Consider the following 26,375-nt stretch of genomic DNA (forward strand, 5'->3'; position numbering starts at 1 on the left):
GACATCCTTCATCACTTCTTTTCTTAACTAGCTATCACTGATAGTTATAAACAGCTGCTGAGAATTTGTGGGAAGATATAAAAGTCAAAAAGGACATGAGAAAAAGCCTGAGAATTCCTTATAACTGTGTCAGTGAACAGTGCTCACAAGAAAGCCACCCTATTAATTCAAGAGGAAAGTAAATGTTATTGCTGTGAGAGGGGTTTTGGACTAGATGCCCTCCAAAGGTCCCTTCCTGCCTAAATTCTTCTATGGTTGAATCTAAATCTGTGATTGGCTCAATTATTTTTATTACAAAAGTGTAAGGAAAAAGGGCATGAAAACATGTCAGGTAGAATGAATTGTTCATGTTTTAGATATGGCTGTTTATATAAAATAGGTCAGGTAACAGTTGCAAACTAATCCCAGGCAAACCAGCAGGTCCAGATGGTATCCACCTGGGGTCAAGGGAACTGGCAGCGAACCTCCCGAGCAAGGAGAAATTGTTTTTTGAAGTTCATTAAAAATTGAGAAGTGCAAGTGTCTGACTGGACTGGCATTACCTGGGATGAAGAAGGGTCTGGCTTTTTCTCTGACAGTTCTATGGGAACAGTTCAAGAAATCCTGAAAGCGAGAATCTGGTAGGAAAGGGCAGGATAGGGCAGCACTGTAAATGATAGCTCTTGGGGAAATCTTCTCAAGTTCCCGATATTAGGCTGCACTTGTCTGGCTGTGAGACAAGAATTTGTGGCCCACACCATCAGAAATATTTAGAGAGGACCTGCTGTGTTAAGGCTGGGAGGAGGGATGGTAAGCAGTAGCTTTTGCTCTGTTCTGCAGGACAGCCCTTAGCATGCAGTTGTGCTTTCAGGCTCTTAGTGCCTCCTTCAGTGTTTCTGCCTGGATCCTGAGCATTTCTGAGGTGGAGCTGGCTGTCCCCACGTGCTGTGCTTTGTCCTACAATTTAGAACAAGCCCAGAGGGTGCAAACTGAATTTCTTTCAGTGAAAATAACTCAGAAACTGTGTTCCAGAAAAACACACGATGTGCTCCATCTGCTGACAGCCCATGGATCTAGCCAGGGTCAACAGTTTGAAGCAGGACGCCCAGTGTGAATGGTGGGTTGCAGGATTTCCCATGCAGGCTTCACTGTGGTTCTTTGTCCATGGGTCTCCATCCCTTCAGTCACTGCAGAGACCAAGAGCTGCTTATTTCATGACAGCCACCAGCACTGGGGTCAAAGAAGGTCCGAGTGGAAGGCAGCGAATCTGGGGAGGGACAACATGTTCTTACAAGAAGAAAACATTTGTAGAGAGTGTGGAATTGGGCTGTTCCATCTTTTCTGGTTTTTTCCTTATCCTCATATTTTGCGGAGCTGCAGACAGAGAATGCCATGAATGGTAACTGCTGTGCTTTGTTTTCTTGGTTGGACCTGAGGGTTTGGATCCTCAGGACTTGTCAATGCCACCACAGACCCTCTGTGGCATACTCCGGTGCTTGTTGGACAGTGCAGCTTCTGCTGCTGCTCGTATGGGAATGGTTTCTCTGGAGCAGCAAAGACAGCCCTGACCTTCCTCCTAAGCAGCAGGAGGGTCTCCTAGGGCATGGCTGCAGAGCCTTGTCTCCAACCACTCCAGGTGGATTTGGAGATGTTCCCAGTTAAGCACGTTTACTGGTAATGCCTTGGGGAAACATGTAGGCCACCTACTCTAGCAACCTTGAGTTGCTCTGCAGGGGCTGTAAAAGGAGAGCTCATGCCAAGCTGATCCTGAGCCTTATGTCTACTTCCCAGCACAGCCCCTGGAGTTGGCAGTCAAAAAAAGCTGCATGCTCAACAGGAGCACCAGGAGCTGGCCGATGGGAAACAAGGCAAATGGGATGGTGTCTGAACCTTGGGGCCTCTCTGGAGTGCCTTTGCCATCCTCCCGGCCCATCCATTTGCTTGTCCCATTGGCATTCAAGTCTTAAATCCACATCAGCATTTATCAGTCAAATGTCTAATTCCACTCAATAAAATCAGATGTTTAAAAACATCACCTGTTTTTCATTAAAACATTTGCAGTGGTGTTAACTACACATTGGGTTTTTTATCAGTTGGATCCTGTGCCAGCTGCTCAGTAATTTTCATGATCCATCTTTTTGGTAAGTTTTCTTAGCCTGCAAATTTAAAATATTTGTTTCAGCTAATTAATAGCTCTCTCTGCTTTGTCATCATGTTGACACAAATACCTCTTCCTGCTTCTTTTAGAATATACTTCTGCATCTACGAAACAACCCGGAAGCTTTTTTTGGTGTTTCCTCCACTCTGCAAACCACTTATTTTTCTTCATTGTTTTTAGCTCCCCTTACCAATTTTGAGTGTATTGTAACTTCATATTGATTTCAGTTACTTTCCATAATTACAGAATAAATAGATTCTGTAGTACAAATTGATGTCTTCATTTTGCCACTCTTATCCAAGTAGGCATTTAACCACAGTTGGTTTATTTCGTAATTGTGGTTTTATAACTTTTCCATTGTTTGCTAATATTTTAAAAACTCCCTATTTTCATTTGTATTTTCTCTCCCTACATGAAAGTGGACCTGGAGGAATAATATAACATTTGTCCAATAGTGAGAAATTAGCCTTAAGCGTTAAATGTATGTAAGACTGGCTGAGGCTGTCTTCCCTTTTCTTACGCCAAATATAGTCAGGTCATGATTCATGGTCACTAAGCAACCACCAACTTCAAGTCAAAGGAATTAATAAATTATCAGTCATAACAAGGCCCAAACCAGTTACCCCATATTATGTGGAATACCTTTTTTGTTGGAGAATGATAATCTGCAGCTCTGTATAAGATCACCAACAGTTGTTTGCCAAACTGAAGCGCACCATAACAACACTTGTTTTCCTCCTGTGTGTACGCAGGGGTGGGGAGTAACTCATTCTTGAGTGACCCCACAGTGGTTCTTGCTTTTGGGATGTGTTATTCTCTTGGCCTGTGTCTACTTGCGATCCTCCAGCCCTGGCGTACTGTTAGCTCTGGATGGGCAGCGTTGCTGGCAGAACCTTCCTCTCTCCTGCTGCTTTGGGGTGGATTTTTTCGAGGTATTTGGGCACATGAAGACACAGGTTGGACACAGCAAAGGTCAGAAAATGACCCAGTCACGTAACTCCTCATGAGGTATCCATCCCATGCTTACTGTTACCAAGATGGTAAGCAGCACATAAGTGGCCCTGTTCCCTAGTTCCTTCTCCATTGGGAGCTGATGCCAGGGAGTTAATTTAGAGCATGACATGCTAGGAAGTTTACATGAGACTTTGGGCGCTGAATTGTCAGTTGTTGCTGAGAAATTTCAGCTTTATGACGTGTTATAGCTCAAACCAGAGAATAAGTTACTTCTCATTAGTGAGGGTGTCCTGGACCCAACCCAAGATCAGTGTCTCCTTGTCCTTCAGGTGCCCTTCTTATCCAAAGCCTGTCTAGGTATGTCTGCGTGCTGTGAAGCTATCTGTCAGAAACTGTCTGTGGGACCTGTCTGGGATCACCCCAGCAAGTTAAAAATTTAAGATCTTCCAGTGCTACTGATTCTCCCCTGTAAAGAGGAGAAATCTACCCCAAAGGATTTAAAAGAAAGCATTTGGCTTCCTTAGGACACTGTGACTTGATATCACTTGGTGCCAAGATCCAATAACTTGTTAATAATATTCACTGTTGGTGAAACATTTTTCCTTTTATGAGGGAAACATGATGCTATTTCAGATCTTTGACCATCCGTGTTGCCCTGGTCTGAACCTCTTATGGCTCTACTATGTTTTTTCCGAGATGGGGATTTCTACAGTGGCATAATGATGCCTGCTTTGCTTTCTGTATTCTAGTGATGGTATCCTGTGTTTGAATACTGTTTCTAATTACTACCAAGCTCAGAGAGAATTTTTTCATGGAGCTATGCTGTAGAATGGCATAGAGCATCTCAGATAGACGTCTGTGATAAGCAGAAGTAGAGGTTGTGACATTTCTTCCTTTCAAACCTTTTCCCTTGATCCATTCTCAGAGAAGTTCAGAAGAAGGAAAGTGCTAAATGAAGTAGATGTTGAAAAACTTTGTATGGAAACCATAGATGAATTCTTGTATGATGGAAAGCTTTATTTCTTTTTGTCTGCATCCCATTTCTGGAATGCATAACAAATGTGGTGGTTCTTGTTCAGCTTACTCTATTTATAAAGATAGTTGGAAATTTGTATGCCTGCAGTGGTGAAGTGGTAAGATGGAGTATGATCATTTTCTGTGTGCCCTTCTTTCTTACATAGCTTCCACAAAGACTTTTTTTGCTCACTATTATTAATTTAGAATAATAATTAAATTATTTAGAATATTAAGCTACAGGAGTCCTTGGTCTCACCAGTCCAGCAGTTCCTAAGAATGGTTATGGTTCTCTGCAGAAAATACAGTAAAATATGATGGGACAACTGGAACAGCTCCTGGGTCCTGCCAGAACATGGTTTTTGATTACAGCAGGGTAGAGATAGGTTCCATACTCTTCTTGGCACATGGTCCAGGCTAGGGATGTTCTACAGCAGAAGTCATAGAATGGCCATAGAACATAGGTATTCTGCAGAAAATCACTTCTGGCTGGGAAGACTGAGCTGAGTTGTGTTTGGTGGCAGTACTTGTTTGGAAATGGAGTTAAATTCTGGGCTGGTACCCTCAAATTGTAGAGTTTATTTGTATAGTAGGCATGTAGCTGAGAACAGCAGCTCCTCATGCTGTGGTTTCCCCTCTGAAAAGGAAGGGACACTTGTGCCTCATGATGGTGCTCAGACATCTGCACCTCACAGGGAGATTTGTTTCTGCACAGTGAAGTGCTGGCAGTTGTTGATCCTTGGTTTTCACCCAGGACTGGCCTGGGAACCTGTGCGTGTTGCTGTGAGCCTGACCCCAAGATGATACTCCTGTGTTCATCTCTCTGAAAGGTCTTCGCCACCCCTTCTGCAGGGGATGCCGTCGGTCTACCAGTGACCATAGGCCTGTGCAAGGGTGACTTCACAAAGAAATCTATTTCTTCATTGTGAGTTTGAAAAATTCCTCAAAAAGCTACTGACCGAACAATAAAGTTTGAAGACCAGAATTACCACTGTTGTCATCTTGTGATGAAAACAGCAATGCTTGCACAAATCTATGCAAACTTCTGGGTAAGAACTCTTTCCCAGTATACAAATATGACTGACGGTCATCTTGGCAAGCCATGAATAGCTTCTGTTCCGTTATTTTCTTAAAATAGGTCAGGTTGACCAGCTTCTGAACTATTGCATGGCTTTGTTTTGAACACTTTTTGGTTTTTAACATTATTTTTAGAAACGTAGGCTGAATTTAGATGCATTTTTCCATAATAACCTTATGTAAGAACAGATGATGCTACCCTTTTTCAGGGGTTGATGTATCTGTTGATTATGTTAGCTGTTCTGCTCGCTGCATTTTTCCTGGGGCCTGTCCTCAGGTGGTTTGTGCAGGACTCATGGGCTTGTTTCAGTATTGCTACTTTTCAAGGAACAATCCTATGTTGTACAACCTCCCTCTGTGTTTCCCAGATGCTTCATCTTGCATCAGGCTGTGATGAAGCGTGTTGAGATGATCCTGTCTTAACAAAGGCCTGAGATAACATTGTGTTGATACCTTTTCTTGTATGTTGTAGAATCACAGAATGTTTTGGGTTGGAAGGGACCTTAAATATCATCTAGTTCTAACCCCCTGCCAGGGGCAGGGACAGCTTCCACTAGACCAGGTTGCTCCAAGCCCTGTCCAACCTGGCCTGGAACACTTGCAGGGATGGGGCAGCCACAGCTTCTCTGGGCAACCTCTGCCAGTGTCTCACCACCTTCATTGTAAAAAATGTCTTACTTATGTCCAATCTAAATCTACCTTCTTTCACCAATGACATTTAGCCAACGTCATTGCACCAGTCATTGCATCACCTATACTTTTATTGCTAATGATCTGTATGTTTTCCTAAGTCATTGATAAAGACAGAAGTATAAATACTACTATACCAAGAACTGACTTACTGGGTAGTATTGGAAGTAGTCCCACCCATCATTCTCTATTAACAATTAATTAGTATGTCTGTTAAAATGTGCTCTGGTAACTTGTCTGGCGGTAGCATGTAATCAGAGTATTGTAGAGTCAACAGTTTCACCGAAGCTTGTGATGTCAGCAGGTATTTTTGTCAGTGAGATTGGAGCTCTTAACGCTGTCCTGGCTGATATAAATTAAATTCTCGTTCCTTTTTATTAATTGATAAGTGTCCTGTTTCAGTTTTTCCAAGCTTTTCCTAGAAATGATATGAAGCTAAGCTCTGTACGTTTATCAGAATCATCCCACTGACCTTTTCAAAGCTGCCTCCCCATCTCCAGAGCTTTTGAAGGAGTATTACAAATACAGGCCAGCGACTCAGCTGTATTGCAAATTTTTTTGAACCTTGCTGCAGAAGCTTTCGACCTGCTAATTTGAATGTACATAACTGAACAAGCATCAGTTACTGCTATCCTTGGAGTTGTGGGGGAAGTTTCAAACACTCCATTTTGGTCTTGGGTTTATTTTTTTGCCAGTACAGAGGTATGTATGGGAATTATTTTCAAAGGCAATTCAGAAACACTTGTTAGATTGTTCTGATTTTCTGTTACCATAATTGTTAATTTAATTGCGTGCCACCTGTAACAGGTCTGAGCAGTTGGGATTTCCTCTGGGGAGTTTAGCAATGGCCTGACAGTCCAAGCAGGACCCTCAATGTACTGACAAGGTGAAACAGAGGAATGAAAATGGCACCAAACTTTCTCAAGGAAAAAATTTCCAGTGTGGAGATGCATCAGACTGATGGATTTTATCTGAAGAGAAAGGCTGAAAATCTCATTCCAGAGTACCACTCGCAGGTGAATTGCTAGCACATTTGAGAATTCCTTGTAGGGGAAAACTAGCAAGTTTAATTAACATGTATTTTTAGTGGTTTCAGTTTAAGTTTTACAAATGCAGAGTAAAATCTGTTTCCAGCTGTGAAGGGCTGGCACTGGACAGGACGAGGTGAGACACCTATGTTCAGGTGAAGGAGTGAGGAGGGGCAGCTCCCTCTTTGGAGCTGAGAGGTTCTGGTCTGCCTCATCACTTCATCCTTTTCCTTTAGTTTTCATTCCTAGAAAAAAAAATCCCTGGAAGGTCTCTTGGAGTACTCTCTCTCTCCTGCATGGGAGAGAAGCCTGGGCATAATGTGCTGCATGAGGGGAGATGCTATGCGCCTTCTCCAGTTTGCTTTGTAATTTTCCACTATTAAAATGTAAATGTGGCCTCTCAGCTTGGAACTGTGCAGACATTTGCACTCCGCATGCTTTTGCTCTTTTACATGAATATTTAACATTGAACCAGCAAATCTAAATAACCTCTGAGTGTTGATTACACTTTGGTTCATTAGACTGCAGCTCAGGGTTGTTTGGAGCATGGTCCAGGTGCCTGTGCAGCATCTTGGAGCCAGGAACTCCTCAGGGAGCCCTGGCTGTGTCCTGCTCCCGCTGCACCAGAGCAGCAAGAGGCATTTTTGAGTGGAGAGCCATGCATTTCCCCTTCTGGAGGGCAGAAAGAAAATGCGGGAGCGTCAGATGAACCAGGCTGGCTGGGGCATGATTGTGCTGCTTCGAGCAGTGCTGTCATGGTAACTGAAGTGATTCATTTTGCTGTGAGAAACCCAGTAAACATACTTTGATTAAACTCTTGAGAAGGTATAGAAAAGAATCTTCAAAGCCGATTGTATGAACCACACAAAGTTTTTTTTGTTTAGTTTTTTTTTTCCCCCTTGTTTTCTTTATTGCTCTCACTTCCCCTCTCTTCCCCACTGGGGCAGTGGATTTGGGGGGATGGGGAGAGGAAACCTTTGTCAGAATTGACTATCTTGCAGCAGCCTGAAACTGTCCTGTTTCTGGCACCTGGTGGCTGGAGTTCAGGCTCAGCAGTTCATTATTATTACTATCAGTTTCAGGCAGGCTGAGGAGCAGTGTGAGGGCTTGTGCAGCCTGCAGCGCTGGCCAGAGCATGTCTTGGGACTCGTACAGCGGCTTGGGGCATCACAACACGGCAGAGCACCTCTGAGCCTCCTGGCAAGGAGTTCACCTGCCAAACCAAGGCAGATTGGCTCTTCCCATTTTAAATTGGTGGTGCAAGTAAACTGCCTGTGTGAAACCTGAGTCTCTACGCTGAGCTTTGGCACATCAGACCCCCAGAAGAAAGCTACTGGCATTATTCATGGGTTTTATTTTGCTGTGTGTGCTTTCTAGGGGGCTGGTGAGTTGAGATGGCAGGCTGGTCTGATGCCTGAGGGCTGGCACCCAGTGCAGGTGGGGAGTGCATGAGGGTGATGGGGAGGGCGCCTTCTCCTTTTGGTGTTGGGAAGCTCTTGGATGAGATGCATTTCACATCCTGCAACAGATCCCCAGCCTGCTGGAAGCCCTCTCCAACCCTTCCTCTCAGCTTCCTTCTTTCTGTGAGGAGCATGATTTCAGTACTTTGTACTGCTGTGATAGCGGCTGGCAGGGGGCAGGGCAGGGTCCCATCTCAGTAACATGCTGGGGCTCATGCAGGGGATGGAACAGGGAGAGTGGTATGAAGGAAACCTTGCTTAACGTCCATCTGAAGACTAAGCTCTCTGTAAAGCTGAAGGTGACCTAATTTTTGGCTGAACAAAGCCATTCTGCTGTGCTAGAGAGGGTTGGCTTTCATATTAGGGTTGTTGGTCCCTGGCTTACCCCTCCTAGGAAAAGCCAATTTAAAAACCGCATTGAGAGGATGCCTAGAAGGCTCCAGCTCCGAGCCAGGCTGTGTTGTTGGTGTGGGTGGTGGTCATCCTTTGCCCTCATCACTGCCCTGTGTATGTGGTGGCCTCGATTTTCTGTCTGCTGCAGCCCCCGGATGTGTTCCTGGTGCCTTTGCTGTCCTTGTGACTGTGTCAAATACTGATCTTCTGGACTTTCTCATGCAAATAAGTGCACCCATAGCAATCTTCAATGTAAAACTGCCTCCACTGGTTCCTCTTTTGCTTCAGGGTCTGCTTTACAGGTTTGCCCCAGCCCTCGTCCCATGCAATGTGGGTATCTCTCCTGTCCTTTGTGCCATCTAGCTGTGGCACAGTCAATCTTGTGAATTTCTGCCACGTGCAACAGATTTCATCTCCTTTGCTGTCTCCATCTTGTTGCATATCACAGCCAAGAACATGGTGGTATCTCTCTGAATATATGTAATTTCTGTCCAGAAGGATCCAGGCTTGTGCTGTATCCGCATGACAGAGCCTCCAGACTGGCTGGACATAAGTCTGTACTTAGATGAGGGCTTTGAAAAGCTCTGGAGCATCTGGGGAGAGAAGTCCTGTATTGCTCACGCAAGCGGTAACTGTATTCCTCCCATTGCCTTCCTCCTGTGAAGCTGCCTGGATGTGTGCTCATCTGCATCCTCGGTAAAAGCCAGGCTTTCACGGGCATGTATCGTCATTTCTAGCTCTCTAATAACCTCTGTGTAGAAACATCTGATCTTGGTCCAGTTGCCTTTCTGGTGGCACAGTGGCCCTGAAATGGGCCCTGCAGCAGTCCGGGTGCTAGAAGCTAAGCACTGAAGTTGAGGTAGGTGAGGTTTCCATCACCTATATCTCTACTCTGAGGTACTGAGGGCTTTGCTGAGTCCCAGTGAGATCTTCTGTATGTGCCAGGATAGACACCCTGGGTCCTTGGCTGCAGCTGTTTGGGTCAAGAGCTGTCAGAACATGCTTGGACACCCGAGAGTCTAGGGAACTTTTCAGTCTAAATGTCTATCAGCTGAAAGTCTGTGCTGCTGCGATAATGTTGGAAAAGCAGACTTTGTCACTCATTTCTGGCACTCGTGATTCCCTTGCCTGTAAATCCCACTTCGGCAAATGCAACAGGATGTCTGAATCCCACCTCACGTGTGGTTAAGGTGCACTGGGGGCCAAATTAAAATTACACAGATAAAGCACGTATGTCCTGTCTTTCAAGACACTGCCTTTGCAGCTCTTAATATGCTTCTGGAATCAAATAGTCTGGAAACTTTGACTTTACAACCTATTACGTGACCTGGATGCCTTCTTGTTTACTCCTGTAAACGCTATGTTACGTTGTGCTTCAGGGACTCTTACACTTGATGTTATGATAAATGGATTAGTGACTAGCAGGGCGGTCCTGGGCTGCTTTCTCCAGCCCCTCTGCTCTTCCTCTTTGATGTGAATCTGAGACAGAGGTGGTGTTTTTCTTGGTTTTTAAGCCGGATGCTATAATTTTCATGTTGGGAGGGAGCACTTTGAATGTATAAGGTTACGACTGCTCTTGTGTGGATTGTGGAAATAGGTGACCAGGTGATTTATTTGACAAGCTAAATTAAAGCACTTGCCCTGACCTATGTCAAGAATTATAAAGTACCTTCCCTTTTACCAGTGAGTCCTTGAGCAACCTGTTTGTGTCTCATTGCCCAGTAATTGGTGCTTGCTGTGAATGTCTCGCCATGAACCGTGCCAATCTTCCCTCTCCCATCCTGACCCTGACCTGTTCAACACCTCCCTGGTGTGAAGTCTGTGCTAGTCGCAGTGGGGAGAACAGGGTCTGGGACAGTTACTGCCTTTCCGTTAAGCTAAGACAACCAGCAGCAGAGGAGATCTAGCACAGACCAACAGGATCTCCTGTCTGGGGTGTTGCTTTCTTCCCTTGCAAGATAAGTATCTGCTTTTCTCTTTTCTTTCTTTCTTTTTTTTCCTTTTCTTTTGTCAGCTTGGTAAAAGCAGCTCACCAGCATGATTATTTTACAGTAAGCTTGCATAGGATCAGTTCAACATACAGTTATGGGGTTTTTTTCCCTAAGCAATTAATATCAAGAAACTAATAATTAGTTTATAAAACACACTAAGCAAGCCCAGGACAACTCTGCCTCTCTGAAGTTTTCACTGCTCCACTCTTGCTTTTCTATTACTTTCTCTCTTGTTTTTGGTTCAAGACCAATGATGCTGAGCCCAGTCACGCACAGAAGAAGAGTGATGAACTGGACCAGTAACTCAGCGTGGGTCTGGCTGTAGTTTTGGTGTTTTGAGTGGCCCTCTTTGCCTCCTCATAGTAATGGATGTGCGTGGAGGGAGTACAGTGTGGACTCTGCCTGAGCAGCTGGTGCAGAGCACAGGTGGCACCAGTCATCTGCAAAGGGCTGACTGCTGCTCCTGGCTTCTCCCAGGATGGGGGGGAAGAGCGGTGCAGGCAGAATTTTCTAGATCTTCAAATTTTTCTTGCTTAATATTTCATGTTTAGCAAAATTCACATACGGTGTGGATCCAAACTTGGCATTTCTCCAGCTGTGCCATTGCCTACTGATGGAGCATCACTGAGACCACCTCTCTGGGGCATCACTGTTCCCCAGCTTAGATACAACAGGCTCAGATTGACTCTGTTCTGGCAGAATGGCACTGAGCTTGTGTTTGGTTAACTGATGCGGTAAGCTCACAGCCTTGCTCAGGTTACAGTCGCATGATTGCTTGTTTCACCTATGGCGTTGGTCCCTGGAGGCACGCCATGGATGTACTCACTTGACCAATATGTGCCTTGGCCTTCAGTTTGGAGAGGTACTCAGGCACTGGCTGATGTGCTTTTATCGCTAGGCACCATTTGGCACTTTCACTAAAAGTAATTCTGTACTTTTTTCCAAGAACCGTGTTTCAAGTTACTGACTCAGCTTGGTTTGAAAACAGCTCTTTGAGACTAGCAAGAAACTTCCTTGTGTTTCCAGTGACTATTTCCAATTTCAAATATTTTTTACATCTGCCAGTTACCATGACATACATCCATTTAGTATTTGCTTCTGTGATTTTTTTTAAAGTGGTTTTCTACGATAAGTGATGTAGTACAAAATTAAACGTTTCCTGGAGATCTGTCATATGTCTGGATGACACGTAAACTCGGGTCAGCAGTCCTTATCAACCAAAGCTGTTCAGCATTGCCCAGACTGTGTCTCTTTCCAGCTGACATCCTCCCTTGCCTGTGGCCTCTGGGTGACCATTTTGACCTGTTTTTCCTGTTGGGATGGCCTGGATGTGGGTGCTGGCATCATGAGGCTGTGGGCAGGTGGCCGGCAGCAGGTGGCTGGGGAGCCAGGCTGAGCCACTGCGGGGAGCACAGATGCTGCTGGGCAGACATTCCTCCACCACGTGGTTGAAACTCATCGGAGAACAAATGTATCGTGTTGCTATGACAACAGGAAGATTTACAGGAGCCTGAAATTCTTGTACTTTGAACCTAAAATATTCCTCGGAAAAATACTCCGTGTGGCGGCGCAGCTCAACTGGAAGGTGTCTTCAAGGTGTTTGGTCAAGGATGACGCAGGTCTGAGGCCTCGCTCGATGTCGGGCAGTGTCCTGCCCAGAGCCCTGGCTGCTCCTGTCCTCTGTAGCCCCTTGACGGTGGCTGTTGCAGCGTGTTCAGGGCTTACATGCCTTTCTGCAAGTTGCTGGGGGAGAGGTGGCTTTGGAAGGGTGAAGCCAGGGGACTTTTGAATGCAGACGGGGTGGGAGGTCTCCTGTTAGCAGGATCACACCACTTCTGAGTGTGCCTTTGAGCAGGAGCACAGAGACCTCTGCATGCTTTACCTGTCCCTTTGCTTTTGCCACTACGTTTGCACCAGTAATGGCCAGGACATTGTCTGCTCTGGATTCCCTGCTGGACATTGCCACATGTGTCAGACAAACTTTAAACATAATAAACTTCAAGATGGAAATGGATTCATTAAACAAAATTGAGAAAAATGTCTTTCCTGACCTGAGGTCTGCAGTGCTGTGGCTCCATGGCAGAGCCCTCTTTCCCTGCAGCCATACCAGGTCCCCTGTTTCCACTCTTTCTCACTCTGCAGAGCTGCAGGTGGAGGCAGGAGTTTGCATCTTCAGGTGGTTTTGTGAGGTTCGGCTCTTGTGCATGCTTCTGAGGGTCAGATAGAGCGTTGGGCAGGGCAGGGAGTAGCTGGTATTTTTTTCTGTGCATTATATTTTCCAGGCTTGCATTTGGCACGTGCTATAGATTTAGGCCTTCTGTGCCTCTGAAACAGAAGAGTAAGCCATGGCTGGGGTTACTGCCAGTGTCAATGTCCTGTGCACGCATCGCCACCTCTGAACTAGGGTGGCAGCTGGAGGTGGGGCTGGCAGGGGTCCCACCAGTGGTCCCACACACCATCCCTGGATGCCCTTGCAGATGCTGCCTTTCCCTCTGGTGCTTCCTGGTGCAGGGAGAGGAGCTGAAAGCAGGCAGAGCTGCAGCCTCTTCTGTCCTGGCCGTTCCTGCCCTCTCGGCCCATCCCCACCTGCTTTCCCAGCCCTCCTGCTTTGCCGCCATCTTCCAGCCCGGCTTCGCGCTGTGTGCCCAGTAGCTAATGCCGCTTTCCCTGGCTCTTTTGCAGTGCCTTTCAGAGAAACCCCCAGCTACACGAAGCGGAGACGGATCCTCGGCGCCGGTGGCCTCTCGTCACCACGCATGCTGCAGCGCTCGGCCAGCGACAACAACCTGAAGGCAGAGAGCCGGGCGTCGTACTCGCCAGTACCCTCACTCCGCAGCCTGCCCCCGCAGCTGCTGGCGCAGATGCAGGAGGCGGCGGCGGGGACCGGGGCAGGGGACGGCAGCCTGGCGAGCTCCAGCAGCGCCCGCAGCGCCCACAGCCGCTCCCCGTCCCTGCAGCGGGTGCAGGAGGAGAAGGAGGCCGACCTGCCCACGCTCCGGAGGAGCAGCCGTGGCAAGGCCAGGTAAGGGGCCAGTGGGGGGAAGAGCAGGGCCACCTGGTGCCATGGCCGGTGTGTGCCTCAGAAGCCACCCAAGCCCCTGTGCCTGTGTGGGGCCGGGCACCTGTGGGATCCCGGGCGGCGGGTGGGGAGTGGGAAGGCTGGTGCAGCCCAATGAATCCCTGCGTCTCCCAGTTCATGCGGCCCAAGGAGCAGGGCTCGCCAGGGTCTGGAGCAAGCACTGAGGGTTTTTTTCCTCGATCTTCTCCCCAGCCCTCAGTCTAATCTTGCATCTCAGAAAAATGGTAAGTACATCGATGCCGCGTTGCACTTGTCGTTGCTATGACAATGAATGCATCTTGAAAACTAATACTTCGAGGTGGCACATTGCAGATAAGCCAACACCTAATGCGTCCCAGCCGACCTGTGGTTATTGCAGTTACTGGTGTTCTGCCCACCGGCCCCATCAGTAGCATTGCTCTGCCCAACCCCCTGGGCCCGGGAGCAGCTGACGGGTGCAAGGTGGCCTGACTTGTGCGTCGGGTGGTTTCTGTGGCCCATAGGCATGGGAGCAACATGGACCTTACATTCTCCTGCTGCTCCCTGTCTCTTGCTGGCCACATCAATGCGAATGTCGGCTCTGATACTGCTTGCCACTGCTAGTGCCGGCCTTTGGCTGGAAGCCAGGCATGCGCACCCATTCTGATCCAGGAGGATGGTTGTTGCTCCCCTCGGATAGCAGAGGTGCTGCTGGAGAGCCTTGGTGCCCAGGGGTCCCTTTGGTGACGACTGGTGTCAGGCTTTGCTTTCAGAAGTCCTCGTAGTGGAGAGGCAAGACCGACTGCAGCCATGGCTGATGTAGAGCAGTGCCCTCTCAGAAAGGGCTCACGAGAAACTCTGATACCGTGAGGCCAGAGCAGGAGTTTGAAGAGTGTGTGCCAGGTCCGGGTTGTAGCTGTGCTCAATGAGGACCAAGAAATGGATTTGAGTTTTGAAGAAGTAGTCTGCTTATGGCAGCTATTTACATTAACTCCTTAGCAGAAACAGCTCTGAGGCCCTTTGAGGCAATCTAAAGAATACAGGGAAAAATAAACATGTCAGTAAATAAAAAATAATGAAAATAAGTGTAAAATAGCTACTAGATGAGAAAAAATGGAACTACTCAAGTACCTGCTAGGTTTCTTAATTAATAGTTTAACTCAGGAGAAGTTGCAGGATGTTTTCTAAACAGCTCAGTGGAGACCTCTGCTCAATGTGCAACTTCAGTACAAAATGCAGCAATATTGGATGTCCCCACAGTGTGACGGGTGATAATATGGAAAACAATCTAATGCTTTGGCCAAAATCAATGATGACACCTCTTGAGTGCTGCACACCAGGCTGGGCACTTCTAGTCAGCTAGAACAGTGTGAGTTGAAGGGTTTTGCAGATGCAGTGAAAATGATCAGAAATGAGGAAAAAAAACCAGCCAAAATCTCTGCTTTGAAGAGAGATTTAGAAGAGCGGGAAGGTTACCTTAGAAACGAGATGAATAGGAGGAAATATGTTAAAAATATTGAAAACACCGAGGGCTTATCAGAGGGAAATAGGGAACCTCTACCTGATTCATGGCACGAGGAGAAAGGAGTATGCAATAAAATTATTGACAAGCACACTCAAAACCAGTACGGAACAGTGCTTTTTCTCTGCCCTGCAGTTCACTCAGGAATTCACCACTTTGGGAACTTGCTGAAGCCAGAAGCACAGTATGATTATAAAAGCATTAGGACATCGGTGGGGGTAAAAAAGAATACGGTGGGCTTTTATAATCGATAAGGCTTTGGAAGTACTCTCAAAATTACCTGGAGCACCTGACAGCACGGCAGGAGGAGGGCAGCTGGGGAAGAGTTGAGTCGCACCCAACTGGGCAGTTCCCAGTAAGGGGAGAGCAGGAGCATGGCTGGGCCTGGAGGTGCCAGGGGATTGGGGGTCTGCCATAGGCAGTGGTGCGAGGGGGCTTGCAAAAGTGGGACTCTAGTACTGCTGCAAGAGCCGGTGGTCAGCAGCTGGTGTGCTGCACTGCTGGCTCCAACCTGGGTAGCTGCTGCCGTGTCTGCTGGCTCCATGGCCACCTGTTTGCTCCCTGCCAAGTGTGGGAGAGGTGGGATACTGCCGCAGGCTTGGGCTTCTCTCTGACTTGCTGCATAGACCTCCAAAATACCTGGTGAGCCTTTGCGCCTGCGTTGAGTGGCTCTGGGCTGAAGCCAGTGGGAAGGCTGCTTGTCGTGCCATCCTTGCAGCTCAGCAAGCACCTGGTAAGGGCAGGGGAAGACAGCTGCCTCTGTCCTACTGCCAAGTGCTGCTAGAGTGAGTGTCTGCCCCGTTTTCTTCTGTCTCTTGCTTATGTGAACTTTTAAAGGGCTTCTGGAGGTGGCTTAATTATTCCTAGCCATATGCATTTTATAAAATGCATGTAAAAGTGCATTTTGCTCCATTATTTTCAGATACTTGTATATTTTTGCAGGGATAGGAGAATTATGAAGTTCATTACACTGAGTCTGGGGCAAGTGAAAGTCATGTGCATGCAGCCTGCGTGTTCAGAGGCTGGTACACACTGGCAAATTCAGAGCCATCAGGATTGCAAAGAGGTAGGGCCCCCTGCTTGGCCCCCTGCCCTGGCCAGGGAGGCTCCCAGTGAGGCCAGGGAAGGCTGGCAGCTCTGCCAGCCCTTCCCATAGCTGCCCCTGCATCACTGCCACCCTGTGATGGCCAGGGGTGCTGGGTGGGTGCTGCTCTCCGAGTTGCATGGGCTGATGTTCTTTTGAATTGCACAGATGTGTTCACACACTGTTGCTGTTCAGCAGGAAGCTGACTGCTAGCAAGTGCTTAGAGTAGCTAATTAATAGTGGTGTTTTGTTTGACCCCATATTTCTTTCACATGTTATTTGGCCTTATTGGTCTCCCGGTTGGTTCCCAGGGTGTTTGTGTTGCTTTAACAAAGCTTTTATTTACTCTGGGGCTGGGGAAGAGTGGTGCAGTGATCCCTATCTCATCTGAGTACTCAGTTCCCAGGGATGTTTTATTTTCAAAAAAGAAAGGCTTTGCTTTGTGGTAAGTGACAAGGCATCCATAAACATGCAGAGTCCTCTCACATCTTCCCTGAAAAGTCTTGCAGAAAAATTGATTCTGGGTCAGATTCTTATTAGAGTAAATAGCAAGAAAATTTAGTGTCTGCAGTGATGCCCCAAAATTCTTTATTCTGGGAGCAAAAGCTCCCAGCAAAATTCTGATTGTTTTGCAAATATATTCAGGATGGCAAAGAGAATTTAAATGAAAACTAGTTTAGCATTAGTGTTTCATTTTTTCCAGGAATGGTGTGCAGAAGCACCTCACACGCTTGTGGGCTGGCCGGCAGTAGCCTCAGCGCTAATGTTCAGCTCTGCTAACAGCAGGAGCAGTTAATTAGCCATGTTGCTTTCACAACTTCAGCTATGCCAGTGGTTCTGGTGGCTGAGTCCTCTCATGGGCTGCAGCTCTCCAACCTCCATGGAGGCTGAGCAGAGGTCCCGAGTAGCTGGGGGAGGCTGAGCGTGGGAGCACAAGTCTGACCCTGGAGCAGGGGTGGTGGGTGCGAGACTGGGGTGGACCATCCCCATGGTGAGGGATGGACTGTGGCTAGGAGACCCTCTTGAGTGGGACAGGCAGGGCTGCAAGGAGCCTGCAGCAAAGGACCTGGGTGATGCTGGAGGTTAATCCACCCTGGCAAAGCTTGGGTGAGCCTTGCATGGGGTGTCCCCGGTTGCCTTTTGGTGGTCAGCTGCCTTTATGCTAATAACCTGCTCCTGGGAGCAAGGTCTGGGGGTGGCTGTTGCTGATGTAGTTGGCTCTGAACACCCCGGCTGTGTTGTGGATCATCAGGGGTTCCAGGAGGACCAGATGGAAGAGTCTAACCCACAGACCTCTGGCATTGCTCATCCTGCCTGTTCTTGGGAAACCCTGGTGAAGGACATGCCCCAGTGATTTCCTTGCTCCTTCCTGCCTCTGTCCTTGCCACTAGGAAGTTTTCTAATGTCTGATCCCAGTATTTCTTCCTCTGGTTTGTTATGTCATGTTTACTCTGCATAGGTATGGTGAAGAGCTTGCTCGCTTCCCCCTCGCAGCAGTCCTGTGCATACTGAAGCCTGCTTGGCATGTTTGCCTCGGTGTCATCTCTTCTGTCAACTGTTAGCCCCCACTGCCTTGCCCTTCCCAAAGGGCCATCTTCGCCAAGCTCTCGCCGTGGCTTCTCTCCAGGCTCCCACTGTCCCACTCCTTCCCAGCAGTGTGGTGCCCAGAGCAGGCACACAGCAACAGAGGAGTGTGGTAGCAAAATTACGTTGCATGTTTTTCAGGCTGTAGTTTTGATAGCTCATCATATTGCGTTTTATGAAATGGTGTGATGCGTGACTCACATTCAGCATGTGATAGCCTCCACGTTTTTTCCCCCTCAAAACCCACTACATAACCAGTGTTTCCCTATCTGAATCCTTGTGCAGTTGTTGATTCCTGCATATATTTAGTACCTTCAGTTCATCAGGATCCATTTAAACCCTGATCCTGTTCTCTGGAGTATTTTGCAGCCCCTTTGTACTGCCTGTAGGTTTGGCAAGGATCTCCTCCGATCCATTGTTCGCTTTGCTAAAGGAGCCGCTGACCCAGCTCAGCCCCTTGCACAGCCCCTGGGTACCTCCCGGCTGTGGTGGGGAGGTGGGAGGGTTGCTCTCCCACCCTGTGCTCGGGTGGTCTCGGGGCAGCTGCGGGGCTGCAGGGAGCCCAGCAAAGGCCAAGGTGTGCAGCTGCTGCTCAGCAGCCAGCTCCTCTCACTGTCTGTCCTTGACAAATCCTTTCTGACTGTTGCCACATTGCTTCCTTCTAGGCAAGTACACACACTTTGGCTTGTTATTTGTTCCAGTGTTTTTTCCCAAGAAGTGAAGTCACTGTATGTCTTTAGCTTTTCTTTTTCCCCTTTCTGACCATTTGCTATTTTCCACTCTTTCGGACACAGACTTTAACATGAGTCTTCAAAGACGACCTTAGGTGTTCTTAGATTGCTTTAATCTGTTCTTAAACTTCCTTCCAGATGTGTAGTCAGGCACACCCAAATATTCTTAATTAATTCCTGCTTCTGGTTTCCCAGTAGGATCTTAACTCTCTGCCTCTGAAATCTCACAGTTGATCTCTCATTTAAAGACAAATATTAAGCACATTGGTCTTTTTAGTTGAAAAAGACCATTGAAAGCTTTCCCTCTCTGCAGTTAGCCAAAGGAATACCAACAATTACCAGCAATTCCTGGGATCTTTTTCTTGCTGTCAGTACATTTACAGAATGGATACATGCTTCTCTCCAGGGTGGCATTTCCTCTCATGCTTGTGCTGTCCACATATTTGCTTCTGTTGGCTTGTGCTTTTCCTTCACATCTGTCCATAGCAATCATTCCTGTTTTCCAGTTCATGTAGTGTGTTTGAAGTCAATGATTGTCTTATGATTTAGCTGGCTTCTTACTTAACTGCTTGTGCATCCTCCATGTTGGGATAGGTCTGAGATCTGTTTTCCTTTGCCTTCCCCATCACGGGATCATGTAATAGCCTGATTTAAAAGGGACCTCTGGAGGCAATCTGTCCCACCCTGGGCTGACCTTGCATGAAACCTTGCCTCTAGTATTCAAGAACATATAGAAATTGACCTCAAAATGTACTTCTCATGTTTTGCTGGTCTTTCTTGCTTTCTTCCTAAGAAGTGCCAAACACTTACCATTTCATGATCATCCCTGCCAACATTATCAAAGCACTAGAAGAGCTTCTGTGGCTGTTTGCTGCACCTTCTCTATAAAAATTAAATTATCAGAAATATGGTCCAAGAACTTGCTGGACGGTCAGTGTCCTGATCCTTCCCCAGAAGATCTCTGGATGAATGCATTTGATTATCATCCCTAAGTCCCATAAGCTAGCATCACAGGGTCATAGCGTAAGACACTGCGCTGGATCAGAATGGATAGCTGCCAAGGCTGGTATCTTGGCTCATGCTGGCCCCAGCACATGCCTAAAGAGCAGGACACGTGCTGAGGAAACCAGGGATTATCCTCCCCACTCTCTGAAATACCTGCTCCTTTGGTTCCATCCATGAGCATCTCTGCAATAGGGAATGTGAATTGCTGGTGCGTGGCTGGCTGGTAGAGTCCTGTTTAGACAGATACTCTCCATAAAAACTGCACTGAGCTCAGTGCTCTTCAGCTGCAAGTAAATACAGAGAGCATCCTTTTCTAGTGTCTCCCCTGAAGATTCTTGGCACTTTGCCACCTTGAACAAACATCCATCTTCTGAAATTGCTAAAACTGCAGCTATTGCATCAACTGGAACCTGGGGACTTTATTTCTAATATTCTTGACCTCTCCTTGGGGGGTTTAATAGAATAAATGCCTTTTCCCAATCTCTCTTTTTTATTATTACTTTTAACAATATTAACCGATTCACTATTCCCAAGCCCTTTTATTTCTCAACAATGTGAATGAGATCTTTGCCCTAAGTACGAAGTCACTGGTTTATTTATTTATTTATTAAAAGCCTTAGATTATTTGTTTTATCTTCCTGGCTTTTGAAAGGGTTAGATCCATTTGATTTGTTCTACCTGCATCAGGGATTTGAGAAGAAATTGCCACAATTTGTTTCATTCTCTGCTCTGTGCCTCTGTTTTCAGCTTGGCATCGGCTGTTGATTTGAGTCTCCTCTGCATCTCGGCTGTAGCCTCAGTCCCTCTATAGCAGCGCCTCAAAAATAAATCCTGGGGGGGGGGGGGGGCGGTGAGGGAACCTTGAAGGTGAGTGATGCAAGGGCCACCCACTTCTCTGGATGCTTCCGGGGTCACCACGCTGCTTACGGTCCTTCTGCAGTCCAGCTGACAGCGGCGCAGCAATGCCAGTGCCATGCCCAGCGCTTTGGGTATCAGGTTTTGGTTTAGGGTGGTACAGTGAAGAGCAGGAGATCTCTTGCTCCTAAGTGTGGTATCGTGGTCCAAGACAACTCCACAAGTGAGCAACAGTGCCTGGCAGGCTCTGAGACCTGCCTTGTTCCCAGGGCTTGCCTGGCAGTCTCAGGATCACTGTCTTGCTGGACCCTCGTCCTTGTCCCCCAGGACTATGTCCCTGTCTGGGGGGCCTGTGCCTACCCTTGCCCCGGGCTCCCAGCTCCCTGGCCCTTGCAGGGTGGCTGCTCCTGGCAGGGCCTCGCTGCAGAGCCGGTGTGCACCCCGCTGCCATCTATCCGCTGCAGGAGGGATCCGTGCTTTGGCAGAACATCTTCTCAGGACCATCTCACCTTAAACATGCGAGTAACCACCCACACCACAAATCATCTGAGATGTGCTGCTCCCCTTCGTGCACACCAAAACACGCTTGAAGTAACTAGGACAAATGCCTTTGAAGTTTTGATAAACCAAAAGGGGATCTGAGCAATATTCAAGTGAGATTACCTCCCTGCCAGGTGTGTTTGTCTCTGTAATAGCTTTTTCTGTTTGCCTCAAAGTTCCCATAAGAATATATGCTGCCAATTCGGGATACCAGTGAAGCTTCAGGAATATTTATTTTAGTGAAATTAAAGTGGGACTGGATCAGATGACTGGAGATGCCCAGCTTGGAGCTTTCCTTTGCTGGGGTGCAGGTGCCAGCCCTGTCCCCAGGACTGAAGGGCCACCCCTCGTGATGGTAGTCCCAGCTTTTGGCCAGGGCATTCTTACCAATTACGCACAGAAAGGTGCAGAGGTTCAGAGAGCGCACAATGCATACGGTTCTTATGATAAATATAACTCACCACTCGAGTAAATAGCAGAGCATTTTGACAGGCTTGCGTGTGTTCTCCTGATTAAAACATTTGATTTTGTGTCTGATAACTGTACTGCAGGATTTCTGAAGTGTGGCAGAGTTTGCAGGATGCTCCTGGAGAGCTGTTTTTTTCAGGGTGAACTGGAACACCTGGCAGTGGAGGAAGGTCCTGCCTCGATGGTAGAGTGAGGAGACGTGACAGGCTAGCATTAAATCTGATCTGGCATATGGAAGAGGAGATTAGATGCGGGATGATTGAGGCAGTGTTTGGGAAGGTTTGGTGGAGTCTGGGGAGTTGAAATTTGAATGGGTGACGTGATTTGGAGCTGCTGTGAAGACAAACCCCGAAGCCTGGGGGCGTAGGAATGGGAGGGCTGCCAGAGCCTGGTGGTGGGGTGGCTCTTTGGTGGGGAAGGGCTTAGCGGTGAGAGCCCTGTGGTTGTCCATCCCAGGCCAGGAGCTCTAGGGGGTGGCTTGGACACCATCGGTGATCCCCTGGGGACTGCTGCCTCCAGAGTGCATTGAAGGGGGGATGCACTGCCTGTGCACAGAAATAGTGGTTGTTCAGAAAACGTGGAGTAGTGAATGACGACAGCTTTGTTGGGCTCAGCATCCTGAGGAAGGAGTGACACTGAAAACGCTTGCTGTGCCAACTTCAGAAGGAGAGCTTCAGAAAGGTAACAGAAATTCATCAGGAAGGCCTGAAAAATTAAAAACAGTTAACGACAACCATAAGGGCAATATGGGAAGCACTGGGTGATCCAGGCAGAGCTGCACAAGGTAGGACCTTTGGAAGAGGAGATCATCAATAAGGCCACAGAGCTGGTCTAGGAGACTGTCCGAGGGTAAAGGGGCCACTGGGAATGGGGATCTGGGTTTGGGGGAGGCATCATGAGCCGCCAAGAGCAAAGCGAAGCTGTCTTCCAGGGGAGGAATTTGCCTGGGTGCTGGTGGTATCTGGCATCTTTGGCCAAGGTGAGGTCCTAGTGCAAGAGGCAGTACAGTGCCTCAAAGGAGAATTCCTTTCCTGCCCTCTCCCCCTGAGCTCCCAGGGCAAACAGGGGTTTGGGATGAGAAACCGTGTCACCCTGGGCAGAGCACTGTGATGGCAAGTGTCGACAGGTTTATACGACATACTTACGTTTAGCAGGTGCTGGCTGCACAGGGGTAGAAAGGTTTAAACTGTAATGGGATTTTTTTAGCAGGGGATTTCAGTTTCACCAGTCCAAAACACTAAAACTTTATATATAAATGTTACGATGAACTTCACCTAAGAGAAAAGAAATTACCCACATTAAAAATGACTGCTGCAATGACAATATAGCAAAACTGCTGTTGTTTAAGTCCAGCTGACAGCCTTCTGGGGCAGCATGCCAGTCCCTACTTTTACCCAAGCTGGAGGCTGCTCTTGGTGTTTGCTCCTGACTCCTGCCCTGCAGTGGGCTTGCTGGGAGGCAGAGCCACTGCCCCCAGGGCTGGCAGGCAGCAGGCAGCCTGTGACTGGGCAGCAGTTCCCTGTGTCTTCCAGAATCCCGATTCAGGACAGCCTGGGGCTCTGGGGCCCCTGCAAAGCCTCCAGAGCTGGTCTTGGTGGCTCCCTCACTCCTCATCTTTGCATTGCTGGTCCCCAGCTTAGTTATTTTGTACTAGAAGAAACTGTGAGACTTCGAAGGGCGATGGAGTTTGTTGATAAATACAGGCAGTGTGTACTGCAAGGAGGAAATTCAGACAGCTTCTATATTTTGTTGGATTTTAAATTAACTGCAATCCCACAGGCTTCCTTGTCAGCGCCGCCATGAAAAATCTCTGCTTTTTTATGAGGACTCGCTCATTAAAATACAGAACAAAGCATCAGAATGTTTAAAATGAGATGGAAAATTATGTCAGTGAAATGATGATGCTATTGTGTTGCTGGGTTGGACACTTACCTGGCTGGAGCATGCAGCCCTGCTTGCCCGGCCGAGCAGAGGACACGAGCAGCAGTGCCCCGGGGCAGTCAGCAGTGCTGCCGAGGAGGAGGGTCTGCCAGCAGAGCAGTGACAGGCTGGGGGCGGCCAGGGCTTGGCTGGGTTTGTCTGGAGAAAGGAAAGCATCAGTGAAATTGGGAGGCAGTGTTTAAAGCTACTGGAAGGAAACATGATTTCCTTCACACCCAGCTGCGCCATGCAACTCCTGTGGCTTCATTTCTCACAATTTGTACTTCGTTGTGATCTGTGCTTGTTGTGATTGATATTTGTCATGTGACATCAGCTTGCTGGGGAGGGGGATGTTTTCTCAGGACCGGCTTGCCCCCACGGGTGCCTCTGGGGTGTCCAGCCACCCCTCAGCAGGGGGTACGCGGTAGGGTCTGGGCAGAGGCGGCCGCATCGTTGCCCATGCTAGTCCACAGGCTGGTGAATCCCATGGGTGTCGTGGCTGTGCCAGAGGACTGCTGGCATCCTTCCCGGTGCACCGCTCCCAGTGCATTGCTGTGATGTTGCTCTCCCAGAAGAGCTTTTCAATCTACAAAATATTTCTGCTTGGGGCTCTTTCTTTCCTCTTTCAGTTTTTTAATGGTTTTTTTTGTTCGTCTTTAAGGGGTGCCTGCCTGCAGCAGCAGGGTCTCAGTGTGAGTTTCTCATCCTTCGCTTGCCGTTTGTGTGTCCTGTTAACAGAACAGCCCCTGCTGCTGTCCCCATGCCCATTGGGAGCACCTGGCTGTTCCTCTGCTCCATGCAGGTTTGCAGAGGGGGTGTCCTCAGAAGACCTGGGGTGAGTTTTGGCATCGACGTGTGTTCTGGGCAGGATGTGAGTGACTGCATGGCTCGGAGCAACAGGCCGGGAGTGAATGCAGTGCCTGGTGTGTGGATGAGTATTGTGAGGCTCTGCCGGCGCAAGCAGCCCGCACCTCCTCACCAGGGACCCGAAGAAAAGAGCGTGATGCAAAGCAGTTCAAGCAGGTGGGCTATGGTGTCCCGAGAGAAGGTTTACCAGTAAAGAAACTGCATTGCAGTAGACAGTCAGACAGCATGGCTGTCTTCTCTGATGTGGTGCCCCAGTGTGTGCTGGGCTGGTTTCAGCAATATATTTTCTGGATAGTGATGTATCACAATTCTCAACTTGTGGCTATCTACATGTTCTCTGTGCATCCAGCTGCTTTTTCCAAATATGTTAGTAAAACACTTCTTTCCTCCTCTCCAGCATCATCCAGCTGTGATCTCAGAGTGTTTCACACAGGGGAGTGAGTCAGTACTCTTGACTTTAGTCCGTGAGTTATTGGAGATGGCAGTATCACCGTGCTTTGCTGTCTCTGAGGAGTGTAGGTGATGTCCATCAGCCCTGCTGCAGGAACTTCTCTCCTTCATCTTCAGCTTCCTGCTGCCTGTCTCTGTGTTGCCCACCACCCTTCGCACTGTCCCTGTGCCATCTCAGCAGTGTGTTTCTCCGTGCTCCGCTTGCAGCCGCTGCCTAACATGCCTGTGTGAGTGCCAGGCAGGAGCTGAGGTGTCATCGAAGCCACCTCAGGGAGGCTTTGCTCACTGTGCAGGTGCTGCCAGAAATTAAACAGGCAGTTTGGCAATGTAAGGAGACAACAGCATTGCGAGTAGCAGCAAAAATATCCCAGTGTCTTTGTATCCATAAGTGGCACAGTCTAGTCTGAAGATTGTGAGCATTATTGGGCAACCTGCATTGTAAAACAGATCTGTGTAGGGTTAAGGCAGAAACGAATACTGTGAATTAGTGTGGGCCTAGAGATGCTCTTTTGTATGGAGGGATGTTGGAAAGAATGGGATAAACAAGGAGGTGATTTAATGTAACTGTTTGTTTGGAGGAACCATAAAACCCGTTGTCTGTTCTGAGCAGGGTGGAGGCACCCATTCGTAGTGATGCCCTCCCCATAGTGATTCACTTGCATTTCTCACAGGGTTGCTGTTTCTGTAAATGCAAGCAGATACACATTTATTTATAGATGATAGATGAGCAAGCAGGGAGAGTGGTGGCTGGTCAATACTGACTGCGCTTCTCAGCAGGGAGCGTGCTCGGCTCTGGAGATACCGCAGAGCTGGCTGCCCTGGCAAGGCACAAGGATACTGTGGTGCAGGGAATCGGTAGGTAATTTCAGTTTTGCCAGTCCAGAGTATTTAAAATTGACATTGGCTGCAGGGCTGACTCACAGCAAAAAGAAGCCAGGACTGAGCAATGGAGTGTTGAACTGTAAAGGAAGTCATTTACTGCCCATCAGGTAATGAGCCTGGGGAGCTCCCTGTGCAGGCACAGCATGTGCCCAGCACCCAGGGAGATGCAGATGCTTCTGGCCAAGGCACGAGTTACACTGCTTACAGGAGTTACGGCAGCAGTATTACAGCTCCTGTCAGGTGTGGGAATTTCTAAGTGGGAGTAGAAAACTGCCTGTGTAGGGGCAGGTTATCCCTGGCTTGCTACTACAGGTTTTTATACCTCCTGCCTTCTGAATTAACTCTGCCTCCCGCTGGTGGTTGTGCAGGGTGGACTTCAGTTCTGAATCCAAATTGCCGTTTCTACAGTTATACTGTTGTTTTGCCGTAACCTGTCTTGGCTACATAGGACGGTGCATGGCAGTGGTGGTGGTCCTTCGCTCTGTGGCTGTGCCAGCAGCAGGGCTGGGCTGGTAGCACTACCCTGCAGTCCTGAGGCACTGGTCCTTTTCTGGGAAAGCACCTGTCCCCTCAGACAGCTTTTCAGCAGGCTCAGTGCTGAGTCCTCCTGAAGCTTGGTGCAGCAACGTGAGCTGTCCAGCCCTGGTATCTGCCAGCAAACACTGCTCTGGTCCAGTAAGAGAGTG

General features: G+C 48.1%; 1 protein-coding gene across 1 annotated transcript in view; it reads left to right on the plus strand.

The window, feature by feature from the left end:
* Positions 1–26,375, plus strand: part of SHANK3 (SH3 and multiple ankyrin repeat domains 3) — a 370,723-nt gene that overhangs the window by 119,038 nt on the left and 225,310 nt on the right. Inside the window, exon 12 of the mRNA XM_037388277.1 lies at positions 13,427–13,766. Coding sequence (XP_037244174.1) covers positions 13,427–13,766 — 340 coding nt within the window. The remainder of the gene's footprint in view (positions 1–13,426; positions 13,767–26,375) is intronic.

Source organism: Falco rusticolus, chromosome 5, assembly GCF_015220075.1.
Source record: "Falco rusticolus isolate bFalRus1 chromosome 5, bFalRus1.pri, whole genome shotgun sequence".
NCBI lineage: Eukaryota > Metazoa > Chordata > Aves > Falconiformes > Falconidae > Falco > Falco rusticolus.